The 22148-nt window shown below is 33.4% G+C and overlaps 3 protein-coding genes across 4 annotated transcripts in view; 2 read left to right on the top strand and 1 right to left on the bottom strand.

Moving 5' to 3' along the window:
- Window positions 1–691: 691 nt before the first annotated feature.
- Window positions 692–6506, top strand: hspe1 (heat shock 10 protein 1). Its single transcript, XM_059342512.1, has 4 exons — window positions 692–924; window positions 4290–4445; window positions 6106–6195; window positions 6284–6506. Exons 1-4 carry the CDS (start codon window positions 922–924, stop codon window positions 6332–6334), a joined length of 300 nt encoding a protein of 99 aa, XP_059198495.1. The 5' UTR covers window positions 692–921; the 3' UTR covers window positions 6335–6506.
- A 702-nt stretch (window positions 6507–7208) lies between these two features.
- Window positions 7209–15994, bottom strand: LOC131978757 (membrane-spanning 4-domains subfamily A member 15-like). Its single transcript, XM_059342509.1, has 7 exons — window positions 15886–15994; window positions 13991–14178; window positions 12924–13037; window positions 11651–11707; window positions 9901–10107; window positions 8827–8949; window positions 7209–7980 (listed from the first exon to the last, which is right to left on the bottom strand). Exons 2-7 carry the CDS (start codon window positions 14165–14167, stop codon window positions 7918–7920), a joined length of 741 nt encoding a protein of 246 aa, XP_059198492.1. The 5' UTR covers window positions 14168–14178; window positions 15886–15994; the 3' UTR covers window positions 7209–7917.
- A 2410-nt stretch (window positions 15995–18404) lies between these two features.
- The window catches only part of LOC131978751 (glycerol kinase-like), a 30874-nt gene continuing 27130 nt past the window's right edge, over window positions 18405–22148 (top strand). The window contains exon 1 of one of the 2 annotated variants that reach the window (XM_059342503.1): window positions 18405–18659. In XM_059342503.1, the coding sequence (XP_059198486.1) occupies window positions 18606–18659 (54 nt within the window). In that variant the 5' untranslated portion in view covers window positions 18405–18605. The remainder of the gene's footprint in view (window positions 18660–22148) is intronic. The other variant, XM_059342504.1, reaches the window with a different exon arrangement.

The raw sequence follows: 22148 nt of genomic DNA, 5'->3' as shown, positions 1-22148 counted from the left end.
GTAATAATAATAATAATAATAATAACAATAATGATGATGATGATGATGATAATAATAAAATAATAAAAGCATGTGTTGCCTGCAAACCTATATGTATATATTTGCAGTTATAATGATAATAATAATAAAATAATAATAATAGTGATCATAATCATAACACATTTATTTCAATGTATTTGAATTTAAAAACAGTAGGAAAGTAATGTTTATCAGAATAAAATACACAAAAACTGTGCCATTTTACTGTTAATACTGTTATTTATTATTATTTTGAATGGCAGACATTATTACAAAGCTATTATTATTATAATTATAATCATACTTATTATTATTAATACAGTTTTTACATTAATACAACATAGTGTGGTATTAGCTTTTTTATTTAAGTAAAAAATCTAAAGACTAAATCTTCCACAACTTATCATATAATTTTATATTAATTTAAATTTAATTATTTAACTGGAAACAATTTTATCTAACCGGAACACAAGATGGGGAGTTATTTCTATTTTTTTATTTAATGGTTTTGTAATTTAGAGTGAATGCCCATGCTCGTTCCGGGGCAGGCGCTTCTAGAAATTTCCCCGTGTGCCATTGGAGGAAAAAAATAAAGGTCAAAGTTGAGCTTGTGCAATATTACTCCGACTTAAAATCCACAAATAAGACAGAAAACACACGAATACGGTTTAAAAACACACCTGAAGGTCATTAAACGGCTTTAATCGACGTGAACGTGCCGCGTTCACGTCGGTAGGTGTTGCGGAAAATTCTAGAAGCTGAACATTCTTGTGCCAAGCTCGGGTCACGCAGTGCGCATGCGCAGACCATTTCACGTGGAGAGATTCCCCTCAGTGTGTCAGAGACAGAAAACCGGGCTGCAGCAGCTTCACGTCGACCCTCAGACCGCTCACACATCCAGACATGGTAAGAAACTATCTCCTTAAAGAGCTGCCGACACTTATAAATAAAAACTAGATAGTTATAATGAATAAAACACACGATAAAGACAGGCTGCGTGTGCGTTAAGGTTAGCAGCGGGCTAATGTTGTGTTAGCTCCCTTTAACATCCATTCACAAGGTCACATGAGAAGCAGAGAGAGAGGCGAACATCTGCTAAACACATACACTCATGTTTTATATATTTGTATTTATATTAAGCACAAATTATAGAAGCTATCAGAGCAGAAGATGGACGATCATTAGCATTAAACGTACAGGAGAAGTTTTAAATCCACTGTTAGCTAACACATATATCATGTTTTAGGTTTAATTATAATTACTGTATAGATAATCATGTTAAACATGTCATTTAACGTGACATCTGGGGTCTTGTGCAGATAAATGATTCCTGACAATCATTCATTCATTCATTCATTTCTGCAGGAACATGTGGATGAATGAGATGTCACTGACAAACGTGCACATTTGGTGCATTTTTTCCACCTAAAATTGTTTTTTTTTATCCCCTGTTGGTCACATGTACCGGTCTTATTTAACTCTGCATGCCCTTGGTCGGTGAACACTTTGAAATGCATGCTCGTTTAAACAATTTCCGGTTTTTGTTACGTAGACTGTGACCTCACAACCTGTTCATGCTCACGATAGGTCAGTTTAGATTTACTGTACAAAGTTCAATGAAACGGCATTAAAAAATGTGTATTTCATTTAAGTCAGTATTTAAAAATAAATCCTAAATAAGGCTGTGAAATAAATCCTCTAATAATTAAAAATGTAAGTTAATACTTAAATGTAAATACATGCATAAATAAGTCAATATAGATCAATACATACACGTTTTTTTAATTTGAAAATGTATGTTTTGCAAAGGACTACTTTTATTTATTTCAAGATACCTTTTAATATATATATATATATATATATATATATATATATATATATAAGCACTATAAGCATATATATTTTAAGTTAATTTATTTAATATTGCCTTAAATGCCTTTTCCTTAATAGTTAAAGTTTTCTTGACTTCTGGTTTACAGTTTAACCAGTTGTGCAAAAAGCAGTAAAAGATGTATGTATGTAAAGAATGAACATGAATATATAGATAGCAACAGAAACATTATTTTCTTGCAACTCATTTTAGCTGCGACAAACTGTAAATGATAATTAATACATTTGAAAAAATATACTTATTGTTAGAAATCTGGAGAGTACTTAATACCACAGAGATACAGTTTGGGCAGAAAACCAAAAAAAAAAAAAGAGTAAATAATGAAACAGGCTTTATAATAGGTCTATTTAGCTGAATCTGACCTGCAATAAATCATACTTTTTTATTTATTAATTTTATTTAAAATGTGTAGGCAGTTTTTGGTGCCTCAGTTATGAAAATATGAAGGAGAGAATATCAGAAACAGTTTTTAAGATGAGTGAGAAAAAGTTCATTAGAAGCTTCTCGTGCAGAGAGAAACTTCTGGTAAACTGGAAGAACCGGCCTTCACTGTTATCTCGTCATGTTTCCAAAAAAAAAAAAAAAAAGCTCTGGAGGTCGTTTGTTTCATCAGCAGTTGAAGGTTTTTTTTATTTTTTTTTATCTCTGCTCAGTGTTTGTTTGTTCTCTCTGAACCTTCAAGAAGTTTCTGTCAGTATTCAATCAGTCGTCCCCGTTTGTCCTCCGCTGCCCCAGGTTAAACTGTCACCATTAATAAGTAACTGCTCCTCCTCCACCTCCTCCTCCACCTCCTCCTCCTCCTCTTAGATGACCTTGAGCCAAGGTCTCTGTACATCTGCTGTCGGCAGCTGCTGTTTTTTTAAAATCTCGTCCTCCTTCGTTCAGCTGCTGCTTCGTGTAACTAATCCTGAAATATTTGCCGTAATGAAGAGAAGCTGACTTCCATTTAACTCAGTTTTGTGATAATTTACTTACAAAGGCTTCCCCTGTGGAGGAGCTGCTGTTATTAATTAACTCTCAATAATCTCTTTATTTTTTTTTTACCTTCCCCCCTTTTCCAACTGCTGGTTAAACATTCCTCCATTCTACCCAGAAGATTTTCAGTGTTTAAAAACTTTATCTAAACTCTGAGCTTCGGCTTTTTTCCTTTTTTTATTTCTTCCCCCCCCCCCCCCCAATTTTAGTTTTAAAGATATACTGCTGTAAATGGAGAGAATAAAAAGATTTTTTTCCTCCAATTTTATTTAATTAAATATTAACATGGGTTAAAAAAAATACTGCAGTAAATGGAGAGATAGAAATGTTAAATAGAAAATAAATAATTCATAAATATTTTTCCAATTTTATTTTTAAAGAAATACTGCTGTAAATGGAGAGATAGAAATATTAAATAAAAAGGACATGCTTAAAAAAATACATGAATAATAAATAAAATTAAACACAAAAAAATAAATAAAAAGTATTTTACCAGGATTGTTTTCCTCCAATTTTATTTAATGAAATATTAATATAGGTTAAAAAAAATACTGCAGTAAATGGAGAGATAGAAATGTTAAATAGAAAATAAATAATTTATAAATATTTTTCCAATTTTATTTTTTAAAGAAATACTGCTGTAAATAGAGAGATATAAATATTAAATTAAAAGGACATACTTTGAAAAATACATGAATAATAAATAAATACAATTAAACACAAAAAAAAGAAATAAAAAGTATTTTACCAGGATTTTTTTCCTCCATTTTTATTTAATGAAATATTAACATAGGTTAAAAAAAATACTGCAGTAAATGGAGAGATAGAAATGTTAAATAGAAAATAAATAATTTATAAATATTTTTCCAGGATTTTTTTAGTTATTTAAAAACGTTTAAACTTAACTAGTAGCTTGTGCAATTTTCACACAGATAAGATAACAGATTTTTACACAGATAAGAAGTTTAGTTTTTAATTAAATTGGACAAAGCTAAATATCTGTAAACATGGACAGATTCTTATGGTGAAATATTAAGTATAAATTTAAAAAAGCTGAATTAAGAAAATTATAATAATTAACAAAAAAAAGAGGTTACAAATTAAGTTAGAGATGGCAACAGTAAGATTAAAAATGTAAGTCAAAAGTAACTTATTAAAAAATTGGAAAATAAAAGTAAAATCTCTTATTTATTCAATTTTTTACTCTACTTATGTTCCATAAAGTCATATAGAAATATAAGTATTTCATCAGCATGTGAAGTCTGATGTCTGTGGGTTGTGTGTGCAGAGCGCCCCCTGGTGGTCCGGTTGAGTTCTTACAGGAACCAAAGTCTTTATTCAGTGTTGTAACTAAATGTTATTTACTATTATTAACGTGGGGTTTTCTGTGTGTTTTCACCTTCAGGCCTTCAGGAGATTCCTGCCGCTGTTCGACCGCGTGCTGGTGGAGCGTTTCACCGCCGAGACGGTGACGAAGGGCGGCATCATGCTGCCGGAGAAGGCGCAGGGCAAAGTGGTGCAGGCCACGGTGGTGGCGGTCGGACCCGGCGCCGTCAACCAGGTGAGAGATCACCTGCAGGAGTCTGATGGGACAGGAGCAGGCCCTCTAACACAGTAGTTCTCAACCTTTTTGAGTCGCGACCCCCAATTTAACATGCATGTTGTCCGCGACCCCCGCTCACTGAAAAGAATCTCACATGCACAGTCCAGATCACCCAAAAAAGAAACAAAATGACCAAAAGAAGACACAAAATGACCAAAAAAGACACAAAATGACCAAAAAAAGACACAAAATGACCAAAAAAGACTCAAAATGACCAAAAAAAAGACAGAAAATGACCAAAAAAAGACAGAAAATGACCAAAAAAAGGAAACAAAATGACCAAAAAAAGACACAAAATGACCAAAAAAGACACAAAATGACAAAAAAAAAACACACAAAATGACCAAAAAAAGACATTAAGTGACCAAAAAGACTTTAACACATTAGCACATGAACACTTTAACACAGTGGAGACAGAGCTGACTTCCAAAATGATTTGGCGACCCCCAGAAATCATCTCGCGACCCCAATTGGGGTTGGGACCCCAAGGTTGAGAACAGTTGCTCTAACATATCCCAGCGCCTGTCCCCGGCCCAATAATTACATGTAAACTAGTGCAGTTATGTTCACTGGGGTGCAGAAATGACATTTGTTTGTAGTGGAGTAATTGCATTAATACTAAAGCAATATTTAAATGTATTATTATGCAATAATCAACAATACATGTAGTGCAATAATACATTTATTCTATGGCAATTATTACATTAGTTATAATGCAATAATTACATTAATTGTAATGATATGATTATTTTATACCATTGCCATAATTACATTAATTCTAGCACAATAAATACATTTAATCTACTGCAATATTAACTTGTATTCTAGTGGAGTAATTACATATATTTTAGTGCAGGAATTACATTTATTATAGGGCAAATATAGTTTTATTTAAGTGCAATAATTAAACTTATTATAGTGCAGGAATTACATGTATTATAGGGCAAATATAGTTTTATTTAAGTGCAATAATTACACTTATTATAGTGCAATGATTACATTGATTATAGTGCAATAATACATTTATTCTAGGGCAATAATTACATTAGTTATAATGCAATAATTACATTAATTCTAGCACAATAAATACATTTCATCTGCTGCAATAATAACTTTTATTCTAGTGGAGTAATTGCATATATTTTAGTGCAGGAATTACACTTATTACAGGGCAAATATAGTTTTATTTAAGTGCAATAATTACTTATTATAGTGCAATAATAGATTTATTCTAGGGCAATAATTACATTAGTTATAATGCAATAATTACATTAATTGTTATGATATAATTATTTTATACCATTGCATTTAACTGGTAACCTTTTCTCCGAAATTGTTCGTTGTTCATTCAGGTAACAGCAGCAGGGAAGTTTGCACAGTTACATTGATTATAGTGCAATAATAAACTTATTCTAGGCCAATGGTTACATTAGTAAGAATGCAATAAACAAATTAATTATAGTGCAAGAATTAATGTATTCTAGGGCAATAACATTAATTATAGTGCAACAATTACATTAATTGTAGGGTAATAATTAAGTTGGATTTATTTATGTGACTTAGTTTAATATTTATATGAGAGTTCTGGTATTTTACAGTTGTTTGATGTTTTTTGCAGAAGGGGAACCTGCTCCCGGTCAGCGTGAAGGTCGGAGAGAAAGTCCTGCTGCCGGAGTACGGAGGAACTAAAGTCAACCTGGACGACAAGGTGAAACGTCTTCTCCTCTCGGCTCGTCACGTCTGTTTCCTGCTGCTCTTCAGTTATTAACGTCTCGTTTTCTTCTTCTGTCCTGCAGGATTATTTCTTGTTCCGTGACGGAGACATCCTCGGAAAATACGTGGATTGAGTCTTGGTAGTTTTGTTGCTGTAGATCGTTTCAAGTCATCTTTCCCCAGAGAGAAGAAATAAGTCGCCTCTTTCATGTCTGTTTCTTTTTTTTTTTCTTCTTTTTTTATGTTATTGAAATTGTAAATAATTCTAATCACATTTGGTTACAATAATAAAGGTGTAATAAAACAGTTTTGTTTCTCATGATTTTCCGAAACAGTCAGAAGTTTTTATGTTGAGTTAACTTGTGAACAAAATGTTTTAAAGTCGAGGCTAATTTACCAGCTTTTCTGCAGCTTTTGACTGTGAAACTTTCTTACATATGTGTATATTATTTTTAAGATATCCATTAAAACGGAAACAAACAAGCCTTGTGCAAGAACACATTAAATTTGAGGTTTTACTGCAAAAGAAACCAACTTCAGCTCTTCCAAAGAATTTAGGAACGTTATTGATGTAGCATATTAATACAACAAAGTCATTTAAAGTACACATTTAAATATGATTAAGAGTCATTAAAGAGTCATGAGAATGGGTAAATAAAAACAAGCTGAAGTGGAGTAAGACTGGTAAAAAAAAAAAAAGAATAAAGCCTCAGAGTTCAGCAGCAAAGAGTTACAATTGTGTATATATGATATTTATATATTAATATTTAAAGTGCAAATTTGATTGCAATCTAATTTTAGTAAGTAAAAAAACATTAAGTAAAATAAATCAGATGAATGAATGAAACTGAGGAATTGCATTTAAAAAAACAAACTATACAAAAGCACATGGAGCAGAAAATGAGCTGAAAGTGTCCTGAATGTTTTAGATTTCTGTTTGCTCCGATAAAACAGCTGAGTCTAACGATCTGGGGCCAGAATAACAAAACATTCTTTTTTTTTTGTGATCAATTTTTTTTTATTGAAAAAAATACAATATATAAACATTCACATCATATACACTTTTTCTCCCCCACATAGCAATGTAAACAGAAACAAAGTCTCTTGTACATTCTAAGGAAGACAACAATATTAGAAACCCTGTACTACCCTAATAACAAAGCATTCTTAAGAAAAAAATGCTTCTCAAGTGCCACTTTTTTCTCAACTTTGCTCTTAAGACAAAAGTTAAGAAGATTTGGTTTTCATGAAGAAATTCTTATCTTTTCTTTTGTTTTTTCTTAACTTTAAGTTTTTTCCTTAGAACTTGACAACAAACGAGATTCTTGAAAACAAAGTTCTTGGATTTCTTCTCATATTTCTTAACAACTTTAAGAGAAACCCTCAGCAGTCTGAAAACAGCTACAGTGAAAAGAAAAGTCTTTATGTATTTACTTAAACAAATTTGTATGACATTTATTTGATTTCCTTAATATTTAGTTTAGCCCTAGACAATGTGTTAACTTAAGAAAAACTCCAGAGGCATTATTCCATAGAAGATCATAATAAAAGGGAGCAGTTTTTACAGCAGCATTTAAAGTTTAGTGCATTTTATTACCAAAAAATATACGTTTTTAAGCGACCATGCAGGAAAAAAGACGTTTTGTCAGCGAATGAACCAGCTGAATGAATCAAACAAACAGTCAAGGAAACATAAACGGTATAAAAGCAGGTCTCTTTATGCTGTGGAGGTTTCGGAGACTTCCTGTAGCAGCGGTTTGCAGAGTTCAGGGTCACCGATCTGTTAAAAAGAGAAAAATAATATCAGCAACCATCAGAAACTCCACTGAAGTAACAGGATGAAAGTATTCAATGAAAAAGTTACTCATAAGTTAGTCAAGTCTTTTATTTGACGTGGATATAAAAAATTAAAACAATAATCAGAAGAAAAGGAAAAAAATAAATAAATTAAGAGTGCATCAAAAAATGTATTTGATTAAAAAAATGTATAATTAAACAGAAAAAAGAATAGTTAAAAGAGGGAGTTAAGAACGTATTAAAAAAAGATTAAAAATAATAACTAGAATAAATTAATAGATCAAAATAAAACATTTAGAATGTATTTAAAAAAGATAAATAATAAAAATCAGAAGAAAGTGAAAAAAATCATTAAAAACAAATTAAATGTATTAAAAAATGTACTTGATAAAAAATACAATATAAAAAAATCAGCTAAAGGTTAAAAAAATACTTAAAATAGTGAGTTAAGAATGTATTAAAGAATCAGATAATAATTATTAATAATAATAATAATAATAATCAGAAGAAAAATAAATAAAATAGATAAAAACTGTAAATTAAGAATGTATTAAAGAGATTAACCCTTGATCATTTTCTCGTAAATCTGCAACTTTTTTCTTGTAGATTTGCCGCTTTAATCTAGTAAATTTGCAACTTTTTTCTCAAAATATTACCTGAAGTTACCAAATATAGTTATTTGCCTGATAAAGGGTTAAAAAAAACATCTAAGAAAAGGATATAAATAAATAGATAAAAAATAAGACACAAAAATAACAATTAAAAAGAAGAACATTTCAATGGAAAAGGAACGAATTCACCAGATCAGATTATGATTTTTTAACCCGACCTTGTCGTCTCCCGTCTCGCGGCTCCTCAGAGCTTTGATCCCCAGAACGGACGAGCTGACGGCGAGGCAGAGCTGCAGGAACGACACGATGATCACCACGATGTTCACGGCTCGCATCAGCATCTGGTCACACACAAACACCGTTATTTATTTAATAATTACACACAGAAAAAGAAATCCTCATCTCATGTCAAAATGACAAGAAATCTATCAACTTATGAGAAAACTGTCGTTAACCCTTTATCAGGCAAAGAACTATATTTGGTAACTTCAGGTAATATTTAGAGAAAAAAGTTGCAAATTTACTAGATTAAAGTGGCAAATCTACAAGAAAAAAAGTTGCAGATTTAAGAGATTTAAAGTGGCAAATCTGTGCGAAAAAAGTTGCAGATTTATGAGAAAAAAGTGGGAAAAAAGCAACTTTTTTCTCGCAGATTCACCACTTTAACCCTTAATAGGACACTCATTGAAATACATGCAAATTCCAAATTTCAACCCTAGAGAATATTGGGGGATATTACATACTGCCAGAATGTGTGAAAAAAAACATATGAAAATAATATTTTGAGAAAGAAGTTTACAAGATTAAAGTGTCAAATCTACAAGAAAAAAATGCGTAGATTTAAAGTGGTGAATCTGACAGAAAAAATGTTTTTTTTTTCTTTTTTCCCACTTTTTCCTCGGAAATCTGCGACTTTTTTCGCACAGATTCACCACTTTAAATCTCTTAAATCTGCGACTTTTTTTCTTATAGATTTGACACTTTAATCTAGTAAATTTGCAATTTTTTTCTCTAAATATTACCTGAAGTTACCAACTTCAACACTGTTATTTTTAAATGCTTTATAAAGAATTTTGTATCGAATTGCAATAACACTAACAAACTATCTGATTGAGGCACTTCCTGTGTTCTGTGAGGTAAAATTACAGTTTTTGTCAAAGGAGCCTGGTGGCTTTGAAGCACAGAAAACAGCTTCAGATTCCTGTGTAAACCTAAACAGAACTTTTAAAACAATATCTGTTAAACAATTAAAAAAGTATTTTGACTGCTGAGATCACGTTTCCCGCTCTTACCAAAGATACATCTTCCCCGATCTTGCACCTCTCCATCAGGAACCGTTCCCGTGGAGACGGAGATGGCGTCGTCGTACCAAAGCTGAAATCATCCGCATTGTGACATATCCACGACATCTCTATGTACGCCGCGTTGAAGCTGTAGAGAACGATGGCTGCAATGGCAAAAAGAACTCCTGCTGAGTTCAGGATCACGTTGAAGATGACCTGAAAAATAAAAGACAAACACGCCAGGAAATTAATATATATATAATACCAATCCCATGCAGTTTGGGGCAAGAGGCATGAAGTTAAATTAGTCATGTTATATGTGAATCTTTGTGCATCCTGGGGTCCCTAAACAGTCTTTGAGCTGCATAAATCGGGTCTGACTGGAAAGCTGAGACTCTTGTGCATTCAAGGAGTCCAAAGGGCCGTTTTTACAGAGCCCCCTTGACCTCCGACCTCAAGATATCTGAATGAAAACGGGTTATTTGGGTACACATGACTCTCCTCTTTACAGACATGCCCACTTTATGCTGATTCCCTGCAGTTTAGGGCAAAATGTGCATTAAATGTGTAATTTTGGCCTATTATGAGTGAATCTTTGTGCATCCTGGGGTCCCTAAACAGTCTGTGAGCTGCATAAATCGGGTCTGACTGGAAAGCTGAGACTCTTGTGGATTCAATGAGCCCAATTTTCTTCCTGTGTGATGATGTTAGTCCCCAAAGGGGTCCCTTGAGCTCAAGATATCTGAATGAAAATGGGTTATTTGGGTACCCATAACTTTCCTCTTTACAGACATGCCCACTTTATGCTGATTCCCTGCAGTTTAGGGCAAAATGTGCATTAAATGTGTAATTTTGGCCTATTATAGGTGAATCTTTGTGCATCCTGGGGTCCCTAAACAGTCTGTGAGCTGCATAAATCGGGTCTGACTGGAAAGCTGAGACTCTTGTGCATTCAAGGAGCCCAAATGAGAATTTTTAAAGCATCCCCTTGACCTCCGACCTCAAGATATCTGAAGGAAACAGGTTCTATGTGTACCCACTATTCTCCACTTTAGAAACATGCCCACTTTATGCAGATTACATGCATATACATGTGTTATTGTGTCCTCTTGTATGTGAATCTTTGTGGATCCTGGGGTCCCTAAACAGTCTGTGAGCTGCATAAATCGGGTCTGACTGGAAAGCTGAGACTCTTGTGGATTCAATGAGCCCAATTTTCTTCCTGTGTGATGATGTTAGTGACTAAAACTTGAGCTCAGTGTATAAAATGAGCTGCTGTGACCTCTAGGATAATCACAGCCTCATGAAACTTTACAACCACAAACTAGAGACCTGGAGCATTCAGAGGACGGATGGCTGAGACACTAGATTCACAATAAGGGGCTTTCTCAGCAGGCAACACAACACAAGTGCACAAAATACACAAATCTACAAAAAAGTTTCTGAAACCAAATCACAGCATGGATTTTTCTCTGCTGAATGTGGGATTCTGGAGGGATTTTTCAACATTTGTATCCATTCTTCAGCTCTTAAAAATGGTCAAATTTAGCACCAAATCTGTGTAAGAAATTGTATCAACCCCAAAGATTTGCTGCAACAACTTTTGAGACATAATTCAGCATGGAAATAGACCTAATTTACTCGTATTTACTCATATTGTTTTAAAAAATGAAATAAATCAAGAACGAGAGATGACAAATAAAAATGAAAAAAGTTGTTTTAAGACAACGTGAGTGTGTCATAAAGATGAATTACTCACCAGACATGGAGTGGGGAACTTCTCAGACAAAATACAAACGATGCCGCACAATATAAACTAGAAAAAGACAAAAAACAAAATCTTTAAACTTTTATTCTTACAACCAAACACGACAAAGCAACCCATTTTTTTTAACGTAATCTTAAAACTAATAGATTAAAACGTCCAGAGAAAGTTCTTAAAGGTATTCAAACAACAGTACAGGAACATTTAGCCTTAATCAGCCAATACCAATCCATTAAAATGTGCTTGGATTGGACACAGGTAATTGATTTTGAGGTATCAGGTTTTCAGGTAGTTGATTTCATGTGATTTGAGGCTCAGACTCTCAGACCCTTAGGAGAAAAGCTGTTATATAGATCTTTTTGGAACAGTACATTTCTATTTGTCTTTTGTTTGGGAGATGTACATTTTTAGGGAAATTCTGTTGGAAATAAAAAAGAACAAACACAAAGGGTTTAACCCTTTATCAGGCAAAGAACTATATTTGGTAACTTCAGGTAATATTTCGAGAAAAAAGTTGCAAATTTACTAGATTAAAGTGGCAAATCTACGAGAAAAAAAGTAGCAGATTTAAGAGATTTAAAGTGGCAAATCTGTGCGGAAAAAGTCGCAGATTTATGAGAAAAAAGTGGGAAAAAAAAGCAACTTTTTTCTCCCAGATTCACCACTTTAACCCTTAATAGGACACTCATTGAAATACTTGCAAATTCCAAATTTCAACCCTAGAGAATATTGGAGGGTATTACATACAGCCAGAATGTGTAAAAAAAAACATATGAGATAATATTTTGAGAAAAAAGTTTACGAGATTTAAAGAGGCAAATCTACGAGAAAAAAATGTGTAGATTTATGAGATTTAAAGTGGTGAATCTGGGAGGAAAAAAATAGCTTTTTTCCACTTTTTTCTCGTAAATCTGCAACTTTTTTCGCGCAGATTTGCCACTTTAAATCTCTTAAATCTGCAACTTTTTTTCTCGTAGATTTGCCACTTTAATCTAGTAAATTTGCAACTTTTTTCTCGAAATATTACCTGAAGTTACCAAATAAAGTTCTTTGCCTGATAAAGGGTGAACTGTGTTTTAAGAGCAAACATCAAGTACTTTTTAACTACTTTAAAGGTAATGTTGAATATTAAATGAGTTTTGGTGGTAAATGACACCACTTTATGTTCAAAAATCAAGCGTTTTTCTAGGATCATATTAAAATCCAAGCATTTTGTTCACCATAAAACTTAAAAAAAAAAAAAAAAATTTCCACGGATCATGCTCACCACTGCTGCCACCCAGAAAGGAAACCAGATCTCCTCCAGCAGGGAGACGCCATGGAGGCTGAGCAGGATCGCTCCCAGGGCCACGTGCAGCAGCCCGGCCGTGATGTGCAGAGCCTGCAGAGGAAAAACAGCATCAACAACAATTTAAAAAAAATTATTTCATCAAATTTTTAGTGACCACACTGAGCATCCTGTATTTAATTATCTATTATTATTATTATTATTATTATTATTTTCTCTTTCTCTTCTCTTTCCCCTCAGTTTATATTACGATATATTTTATTTTATTGTATTTATTCATCTTCTTTTTATTTATGTACCTATTTATCTTCACCTAATAATTAATCTTTTTTTATTTTTTTATTTTATCATTATTATATTTTATTAATTTTCTCTGTTCTTGCGGGTTGTCTTCTTTTTTTTTTACAATAAAAAAGTGTGTAAGTTTTCATATCAGAAAATTTCCAATTATAATAATTTAACAATAATAATTGTACATGTTATATAATAATAATAATAATAATAATAATAATAATAATAATAATAATAATAATAATAATAAAGTTACCTGTAATTTAATAATAATATTATTGTAATTGATTTCTATAAAAACTTTAATTACATTTTAACCAAATTAATGAATCTTTTCTTCTGACTACATTTTGACTTAAATTTTTTAAAAAGTACAATATTTGCCTCTAAATGTAGTGGAGTAGAAGTATAAAGTGACTTAAAATGGTAATAGTACCTCGAAATTGTACCAAAAGTACAATACTTGAGTAAAACTTGAGTCATGAAAATATACTTTAATTGAATTAAACCAAATGAACGAATCTTTGCTTCAGACTAAATTTTGACTTGAATAATGGCTTTAATACAATACTGATAGATACAGATATGACTTTGACAGGACAATTTTGTCAGTAATATTGGTCAACTGAATAATAACTGACTAATTGGTCAGGCTCTAGAAATGATTGTTTAACTTATCTTGATAATAATCTACTCAAATTGAGATTGAGAAGTGAAAACAAGGCCGAAGTGTAAAGATGCAGGTTGTGACTGACCCCCAGCAGGGACTGAGAGGAGCCCAGCAGCCTCCTCAGCTGCTGGGACACGGAGCAGCCTTCGGGGCTGTAGCACAGACTTCTCAGGACCTGGCACACAGGAGGACAAACACTTTTGGGGTCAGAGGTCACAGTGAGAACGGAGACCCCGTCACTTTTCGTCACGGTCACAGACATCCCGCCTCCTCCTGCAGACGGACAGAAACAAGAGAGGAAAGAAACGTTACGTGGTTGATGTTGATGAATCTGGGGCCGGATTCACAGAAGTGTTCTTAACCCATAAGAACCCACACCCAGTTATCCATAAAGGAAAGTTATGGGGGATACATCACAGTTAGTAATTTTATGTTTATATTATGATTAGTTATTTTGTGTCTTTTTTAGTAATTTTGTCTTTTTTTTGTGTCTTTTTTAAGTAATTTCTTTTTGTGTCTTTTTTAAGTAATTTAGTTTCTGTCATTTTGTGTCTTTTTTTAGTAATTTTGTTTTTTTTCTGTCATTTTGTGTCTTTCTTTAGTAATTTTGTGTCTTTTTTAAGTAATTTACTTTTTTTCTGTCATTTTGTGTCTTTTTTAGTTATTTTGTGTCTTTTTTAAGTCATTTTGTGTCTTTTTTAAGTCATTTTGTGTGTCTTTTTTGTGTCTTTTTTAAGTCATTTAGTTTATGTCATTTTGTGTCTTTTATTTTTTTTAGTAATTTTGGTCCTTTTGATACTGCCTCTAGCGGCCCCCAGGTAATTTGAGTTTGAGACCCTGTTCTAGAATATTTAAAGTGTTTGTTCCATGGGTGTCACCGTGGGTTCTTATGGGTTAAGATAAAAACTTAATTCTTAAGAAAGAAATAAGATGTTCCTAAGAATGGGCCTCATCCACCAATATCTTCTTAAGAATCTTCTTAGATTCTTTCTTAAGTCCTTCTTAAGAAGATTTCTATGAAGACCCTACGTCAGATTCATCAAGTTCTTAAGCCGCTGAATTGTTCGCAACCGTGTTCTTAAATTGGTGAATGCCATCTCCTCGTAAATAGAGGATTAGCATAGGTAACCACCCATTAATGCCCATAAAAAGGACTGCAGGGCCGTGCGCAGACGCCACACAGAGGAAACAGCAACAGAATGCCTAAAGCAAAGCGTAAAACTTTATAAAAAAATATTTTTTTAGAGAAAATACAGTGAAAAGGTCAAAATTATGAGACCAAACCACTAAACGTCCTTTTTTTATATCTATATAACGCATTGTTCTGCTTCTCTCCTGATGACGGCTCGCCTTGTTAGTGACCTGTCAATCAAAGGTAGCCCCGCCCCAAATCATACAATTCTTTATCTTCTATTTTCTTCTAAATGGGGCCATTATTAGTACTTTTAACATCAAATTGTCTTGAAGAAGATTTTTTACTAGCGATTGAGACCATAGTGTTGTTCTAAAAAAAATCTGAGGTAATAAATCAAGTGAGAAGTTTTCTCATTTTGCACTGAAATGAATGGGCAGATTTTTTTGCAGCCAAACTTAGCACCCCCTGCTGGAATTTTCGGTAGAATGCAGCTTAAGGCACTTCCTGGTTTGCCTCCATGCTCAGACCCGGAGGTTGTCCGGAGTAAATTAAAAACAGAGCCGCCGTTTTTTCCGCCTCCCCCTGCTGCTGCTGCTGCTGCCACTTAAATCTTACTTTTACCGTTTAATGTGCGCAAATCACACTCATTCTCTCTCCTGATACGTTATTAAGACTTTTACTTTTCCGTTTCATAAACACGGAATGTCTTAAATGTTTGGATTCACTCTGGTAGCTTTGCAGGACTAAATATAGCCCAGCCTCCATGTGAAAGGACAGGCTGGGACTGTAGGATATTACCTGGAGGTTCGTTTACAAACTGGATCAAACATGTGAAAAACACTCACCTGTTTTCTGTCTTTTAACGTGGAAAAAACACTTAAAGCATGCCTTGTTGTGCTGCTGTTGTTGTTGCGCAGCTCGGAGGAGAAGGGAAGAGTCCCTCCCGTCATCTGGAGCTATGAAGTTAACCCTTTGTTATGTCCAAATGCTTCAATACTTTTGTACTTTTACTTTTAAGAAAAATGTTTATTAACGTACACTTGCCAGCTGTATGATAATAGACTGTATGAAAAGACAAGGAAACCAACAAATAATAACAATTTCAAAATAAAATAAAATGTTTATTCTCAAATATTTAATTTTGTTAAATACTATCTATCTATCTATCTATCTATCTATCTATCTATCTATCTATCTATCTATCTATCTATCTATCTATCTATCTCTATCTACTACAGATATATGGATATAGAAAACAGAATAAGAATATAAAAAATTATATATATATATATATATATATATATATATATATATATATATATACATACATACATACATATATACACACACATTCTATACATGCATTTCTGCTATTTGGCATTTATTATTAATATAGGCCGATATTTTTGTGTTTGATTTTCCTGGAAGTACTTTGCATTTTACAGATATTGCACATTGGAGAAAATATATTTTAGCATGTTAATAGGTTAAATAGGTTATTGCGTGTAAAGGTATGAACATCTATAAACTGGCATATTAACACTTCATATTACATCCCCATTCTGTTTTCTTAACTGTTTATTATTATTATTACAATTATTATTTGTTATTTATTAGTTGTTGTTGGGTTTTTTTTCACTGTACGGTGACTTTGAGTGAAAAGAAAGGAACCTATAAATGAAATGTATCATTATTATTATTATTATTATTATTATTATTATTATTATCTAGTTTTAGATTTTCATGATGATGATCCCATTTAGATTAAAATAGACAATTATACCAGTTATAATTTTAAAGTTACTATAAAATAAACTCTAACTAAATAGAAACCCAGTAAATTAAAAAAAATTTCAGACCACAGAGAATCATCATACTTTTCTAATCTTTGGAGCACCCACAGACATAAGTCTCATAACACCGAGATTAACTGAATTCATTTGACTGTCAGTTAAAAGTCACCAGTGTCGGCTTCCACAGTGCATTTTACAAATGTATAGTCAAGTCAGTACAGTGCAGTACATGTTTATACACAATATTTTCTCTTTCTTTACCTCCACAAGAGGGCAGCAAAGCCTGCACTTCTCCTGCAGGCTGCCCAGTCATGTGTAACAGAATTCACTTTAGTGTTTGTGGGTCAAATTTGAAAGTTAAAGCATCATATAATACAATTTTGTTTATAACCTTTGCATACATAAAAGGTGCTGAGTTGCATCATAATTACCTGATTATCTATGAAAACAAGTACTCAAAGGTGTGTGTGTGTGTGTGTGTGTGTGTGTGTGTGTGTGTGTATGTGTGTAATTAAAATCACATGAAGTTACCTGTGTGTGTGTGTGTGTGTGTGTGCGTGTGTGTGTGTGTGTTTGAAGCATGTGTATCTGGAGGATTGTGCGCGCTTACGTGCATGTGTGTGTGCGTGTATCTGTAACTGTAATCACATCAAAGATCAAAGGCAATCAGAGCAGAGCAATCAACAGAATTAACTGCCACCAACTGCCAATGTCCCGGAACAGTGACAGCAGCCAGACGTCCTGAGTTCTTCCTGAACGTTTATATATGTTTGGTTTTTTTAAGAAAAATGAAAAAATAGCTTTGTTAGAGCGGTCTAAAAAAACTGTTACATCTCCCCTTTTCAGAAATCTTCCTGCGTTAGCTAAATTTAAAACAAATTAATGAATCTTTTCTTCAGACTACATTTTTACTTAAATAAAAAAAAGTACAATATTTGCCTCTAAATGTACTCCTAGTGGAATAGAAGTATAAAGTTACATAAAATGGATATACTACTATTACCATTTTAAGTTACTTTATAATTGGCAAAGAGGCAAATGAATGAATAAATTCATCTTTTTTTTCGGATTACATTTTGACTTGTTGAAATGTTTTAAGTACAATATTTGCCTCTAAATGTAGTTGAGTGAACAGTTGAAGAGTTGAACATAATTTAGAGAAATTCATATACATATATATATATATATATATATATGTATATATATATATATTTATTTATTTATTTATTTATTTTTTTCAGAAGTTTTTGGGGTTTGTTGCCCGTAGGCAACATTGTACCATAACGGTGCATGAGTGAACAAGAGTTTTTTCTTTTTAAATTTGAACATGATTTATTTAATAAACGTGTAAAAGATTCAGTAGCAAAACATTTTAAATTTAATCATAAAAGGTACTTTTTAAACCGGCTTCTTGTCTGCACCATTCAACCAACGACACATTTAAAGAAATGTTAAAAACCAGTTGAGTCAATGTTAAAAAAAAAAAAAACTACAAAAAAAAGATCGACTTCTCAGAGGACGTGCCCCCAATCCTGATTGGTCAGAGCCAGACCGACGCCCTTTGGTGAGCAGCCAATCATCTTGCGAGCTGTGGCCGGTTGCGAGTTAAGCCCCGCCCTCTCGAACCTCCTACTCACATGGGGATTTTAAACTAAAAAAAAAGCATCTGTGGTGTCGTGGATCCCGGTGAGCCCAAAACCCAACAGCTGATAGTTATAACCAGGTTTTTAACGGTTTGTTTTGAGTTTTTTTTAACGGATAAAGGTGCAGAAATGGAGCCGCTGGTTGCAGCCATAGACCAGGGGACGAGCTCGACGAGGTTCCTGGTGAGTACCGTGGAGGAGTCTTCTTCACCGAGATGTTATATACATTATTAATGTCACGTCTGACTTTCTGGGAGGAAAAACACGAAGCCTTAGACTGATTTTTTTTTGTCATGGATCACTTTTTGCGAGTGAAAATGATAACTTCGGTAGTTTAATGAGCTTTTTGGGCTACACACAGTGAAGGTAACCTTTGTATCTGTTATATGGAAGTACATTTCCGCCACTTATGAAAATAAAGATGAAAACTTTTTTTTTTGCCATATTAAGTCGAAATAATAAGACACAAAGTCATGACTTTTCCCCCCTCGTAATTATGATCCTTTTTAATCTAATAATTATGACCTTTTTTTTTTTATCTCATGACTATCTTATAACAATTACCCTTTTTATCTCAAAATAATTACGTTTTATCTTAAAATTATGACTTTTTATCTTATAATTATGACTTTTTATCTAATAATTATGACTTATCTTATAATTATGACTTTTTTATCTCATTATTGTGTCTTTTTATCACAATTTTGACTTTTTTATCGTATAATAATATAATTTTAATTATAATTTTTTATCGTATAATACTTTCATCTCATAATTTTTTTAATCCAATAATTTAGATTTTTAAAAATATCATAACGACTTTTTAATCTCATAATTTCGACTTTTTAAAATTAAATAATCATGAATTTTTATCTCATAATTATGACTTTTTTATCTCATGACTTTATCTTATAATAATGACTTTTTAATCTAAATATAATTACTTTGTATCTTAAAATTATTGCTTTTTATCTACTAATTGTGCCTTTTTTTATCTCATTATTATGTCTTTTTAGCACAATATTGACTTTTTGTATCTTATAATAATTACTTTTATCTCATAATTATGAATATGTGTCTAATTATGACTTTTTTATTTAGCTCGTTTTGACTTTTTTAATCTCATTTTGACTTTTTTAATCTCATAATTATGAATTTTTATCTAATAATGTTGTCTTTATCTCATAATAATTACTTTTCATCTCATAATCATGACATTTTTTGATCTCATAATTATGACTTTTAATATGGGCAAAACATTTTTTTAACAAAGCCACTGGCGGAAATGGGCTTCCACACTATTCTCCTAAACTACAAGAAAATAAAAAATGCTGAGCGAATAAACTATAAACATAGAAACCCGGCATTCCTCGGTCACCCCGACTGCTAAATGAACACACTCCATCTTTACAGTCTATCTGGTGCTGGAGTCCTTACTATCATCCCATTCTTCTAGTTCACTCTAAAGGATTCACCTCATCTAATATTCAGGGTTCGTACGGGTGCTTGAAGTCCTTGAAAATGCTGACATTTTAATGTTGTTTTTTCAAGGTTTGAAAAGTGCTTGGATTTTGGATAAAGTGCTTGAAAATGCTTGAAATTCTCACTGTATTTCTGTTAAAATCTGACTATAGATAATCACATGTTCAATGAGAAAAATAATAAATTGAATATTGAGATTAGCAAACTGTACTTTTGGTTGTTAAAAGTGTAATACCATCGCTGTTGGTATGGTTGAGTGAAATTACCCCTTTTAGCATGTAAGTACTCATCTAAAACATGCAACTTACGACCGTTGTAAGGTCCTGGAAAAGCTTGAAAATGGACCTGGAAAGTCCTTGAAAAGTGCTTGAATTTGACCATTCAAAAAGTCTAGAACCTTGGATTTATTCAGTCCCAATATTTCTACTAAAACCTGAATTTTGTGAGTCGGCTGATCTTGAGCACTGAGCTGAAACCACTGTTATTAATAATTAATAAGCTGCCTACCTCACTGTGTGGTAGACTCTCTTGTATAAGGCCACACTGGGTTTGGATTCAACTATGTTTTGTCAGTATTGGCCCAATATCCTTCCCAGTTCTGGTACTGGTGCTGCATCCCTGTCATCATGTGATGAATCCTGCAGACAGCTGTCCCTCTGCCATGTGGAAACCCACCAAATGTCTCTCTCCTTCTCACTTGTTGCCTTGTTTTCATCATTAAAACTGGGCTTCCTCAAGTAGGTCAGCTGGAAGATTCAGACTGGCACAGAGTCCAGCAGTTTGGAGCTCTATTGACATAACAGTTCATTTTGTTAGATTTCCCAAGAATAGAACAAAAGGGTTTTTAATGTCTGAATAGACCTGGTAAACATTTCTGTGAAATCAGACATCTTTTTACGTTCGATTAACAGTTTGACAGTAGGGGTGTTTCCACTACAGTCCAATACCCGGAATGAGGCGGGTCTCACTCGCTGAAACGCCCCTAATTTGAATATGAGCCATCCGGAGCGGTCTTTTTTTTACCGGACTTTTTTTGTTTCGTTTGGTTGCTGATTGGATAGAAAGCTAAGCAGGATGTGACGTAGTACTCAAAGCCACAACAACACGCGCTATTTGTAAAAGCCGGCAAAGAAATGTTGCCAACTTAGCGACTTTGTCACTATATTTAGCGGCTTTTCAGACCCCCCTCGCGACTGTCTTTCAAAAAGACGACTGGCGACAAATCCAGCGACTTTTTCTGGTGTTATTGGAGACTTTTGGAGACTTGTTCTTACTCTTCTTAGCGAGCCACGGGGGCCGGCAGTCACGTCACCCGTGTTTAATCCGTCGTGTATGTGATCACTGATCACAGTCCAAACTGTCGCTAAGTGATTACGCGGCGATCGAAAACCATACGTCACCTCCGGAGTCTCGTAAATCCCTTTTGGGGGCCTCTTTGTAATGGAGACATGCTGAGTGAGCGGACATTTGAGAGGGCGTGGCCTGAGACTTTCCCGGTGACCACTCTTCCCCCTAAAGGAAACACAGCTGGTCTGTCGTTGTTTGGCTACTGTCTGGTTCAATATTCAGAACACCAGATTGAAACCAGCTCTTACATAATTGATTGGCAGGTCTTTAAAGGCAGAAAAAGTAGCATTTTCTCATACAGACAAATACAAAAACAATACAAAAAGAATCCCTCTCAACCAGTACTGTATATGAAGAGACTCTTTCCAAAGGGACATGAACCCTGTGTGAGGTCTCTGGCTGAATGCTGTTGTGATGACACTCAAAAGATAATATCAAAGATAATATAGACCAGGAGTTAAACTTAAACTTAGAAGGTTGTTTGTCAGGTTCCTTCCCAGACAAAGATGACAATAAGCTAGCGTTTGTAGTCATAGATGATAATGATTAAGCCAATGTTGAAATACATTCTGCAGAACTTAGCCTGACCTCCTGTGACCTCCTGTCTGCTGTAGATTTTTTTTAACTTTACAATAGATACTTAAGACTGGCTCGAACATAGGTTACTGTCAGGCAATGAATTATTATTGGACTTTTCAACTTGATTTACCCTTTGCAGTTCTGTACTTTCCTTCTTCACACACACATATGCAGGATCTAACCTGGAGGTACCACAGATTTAGCAAACTGTTGACCCATAAGTAGGTTATGTTATTTCAGAACTTATGTTACCTTTTAAATGTT

Source organism: Centropristis striata, chromosome 10 (genome assembly GCF_030273125.1).
Source record: "Centropristis striata isolate RG_2023a ecotype Rhode Island chromosome 10, C.striata_1.0, whole genome shotgun sequence".
NCBI classification, from domain to species: Eukaryota; Metazoa; Chordata; class Actinopteri; order Perciformes; family Serranidae; genus Centropristis; species Centropristis striata.
Note: the sequence above shows the minus strand (reverse complement) of the source record. Positions and strands in the feature narration are given on the sequence as shown.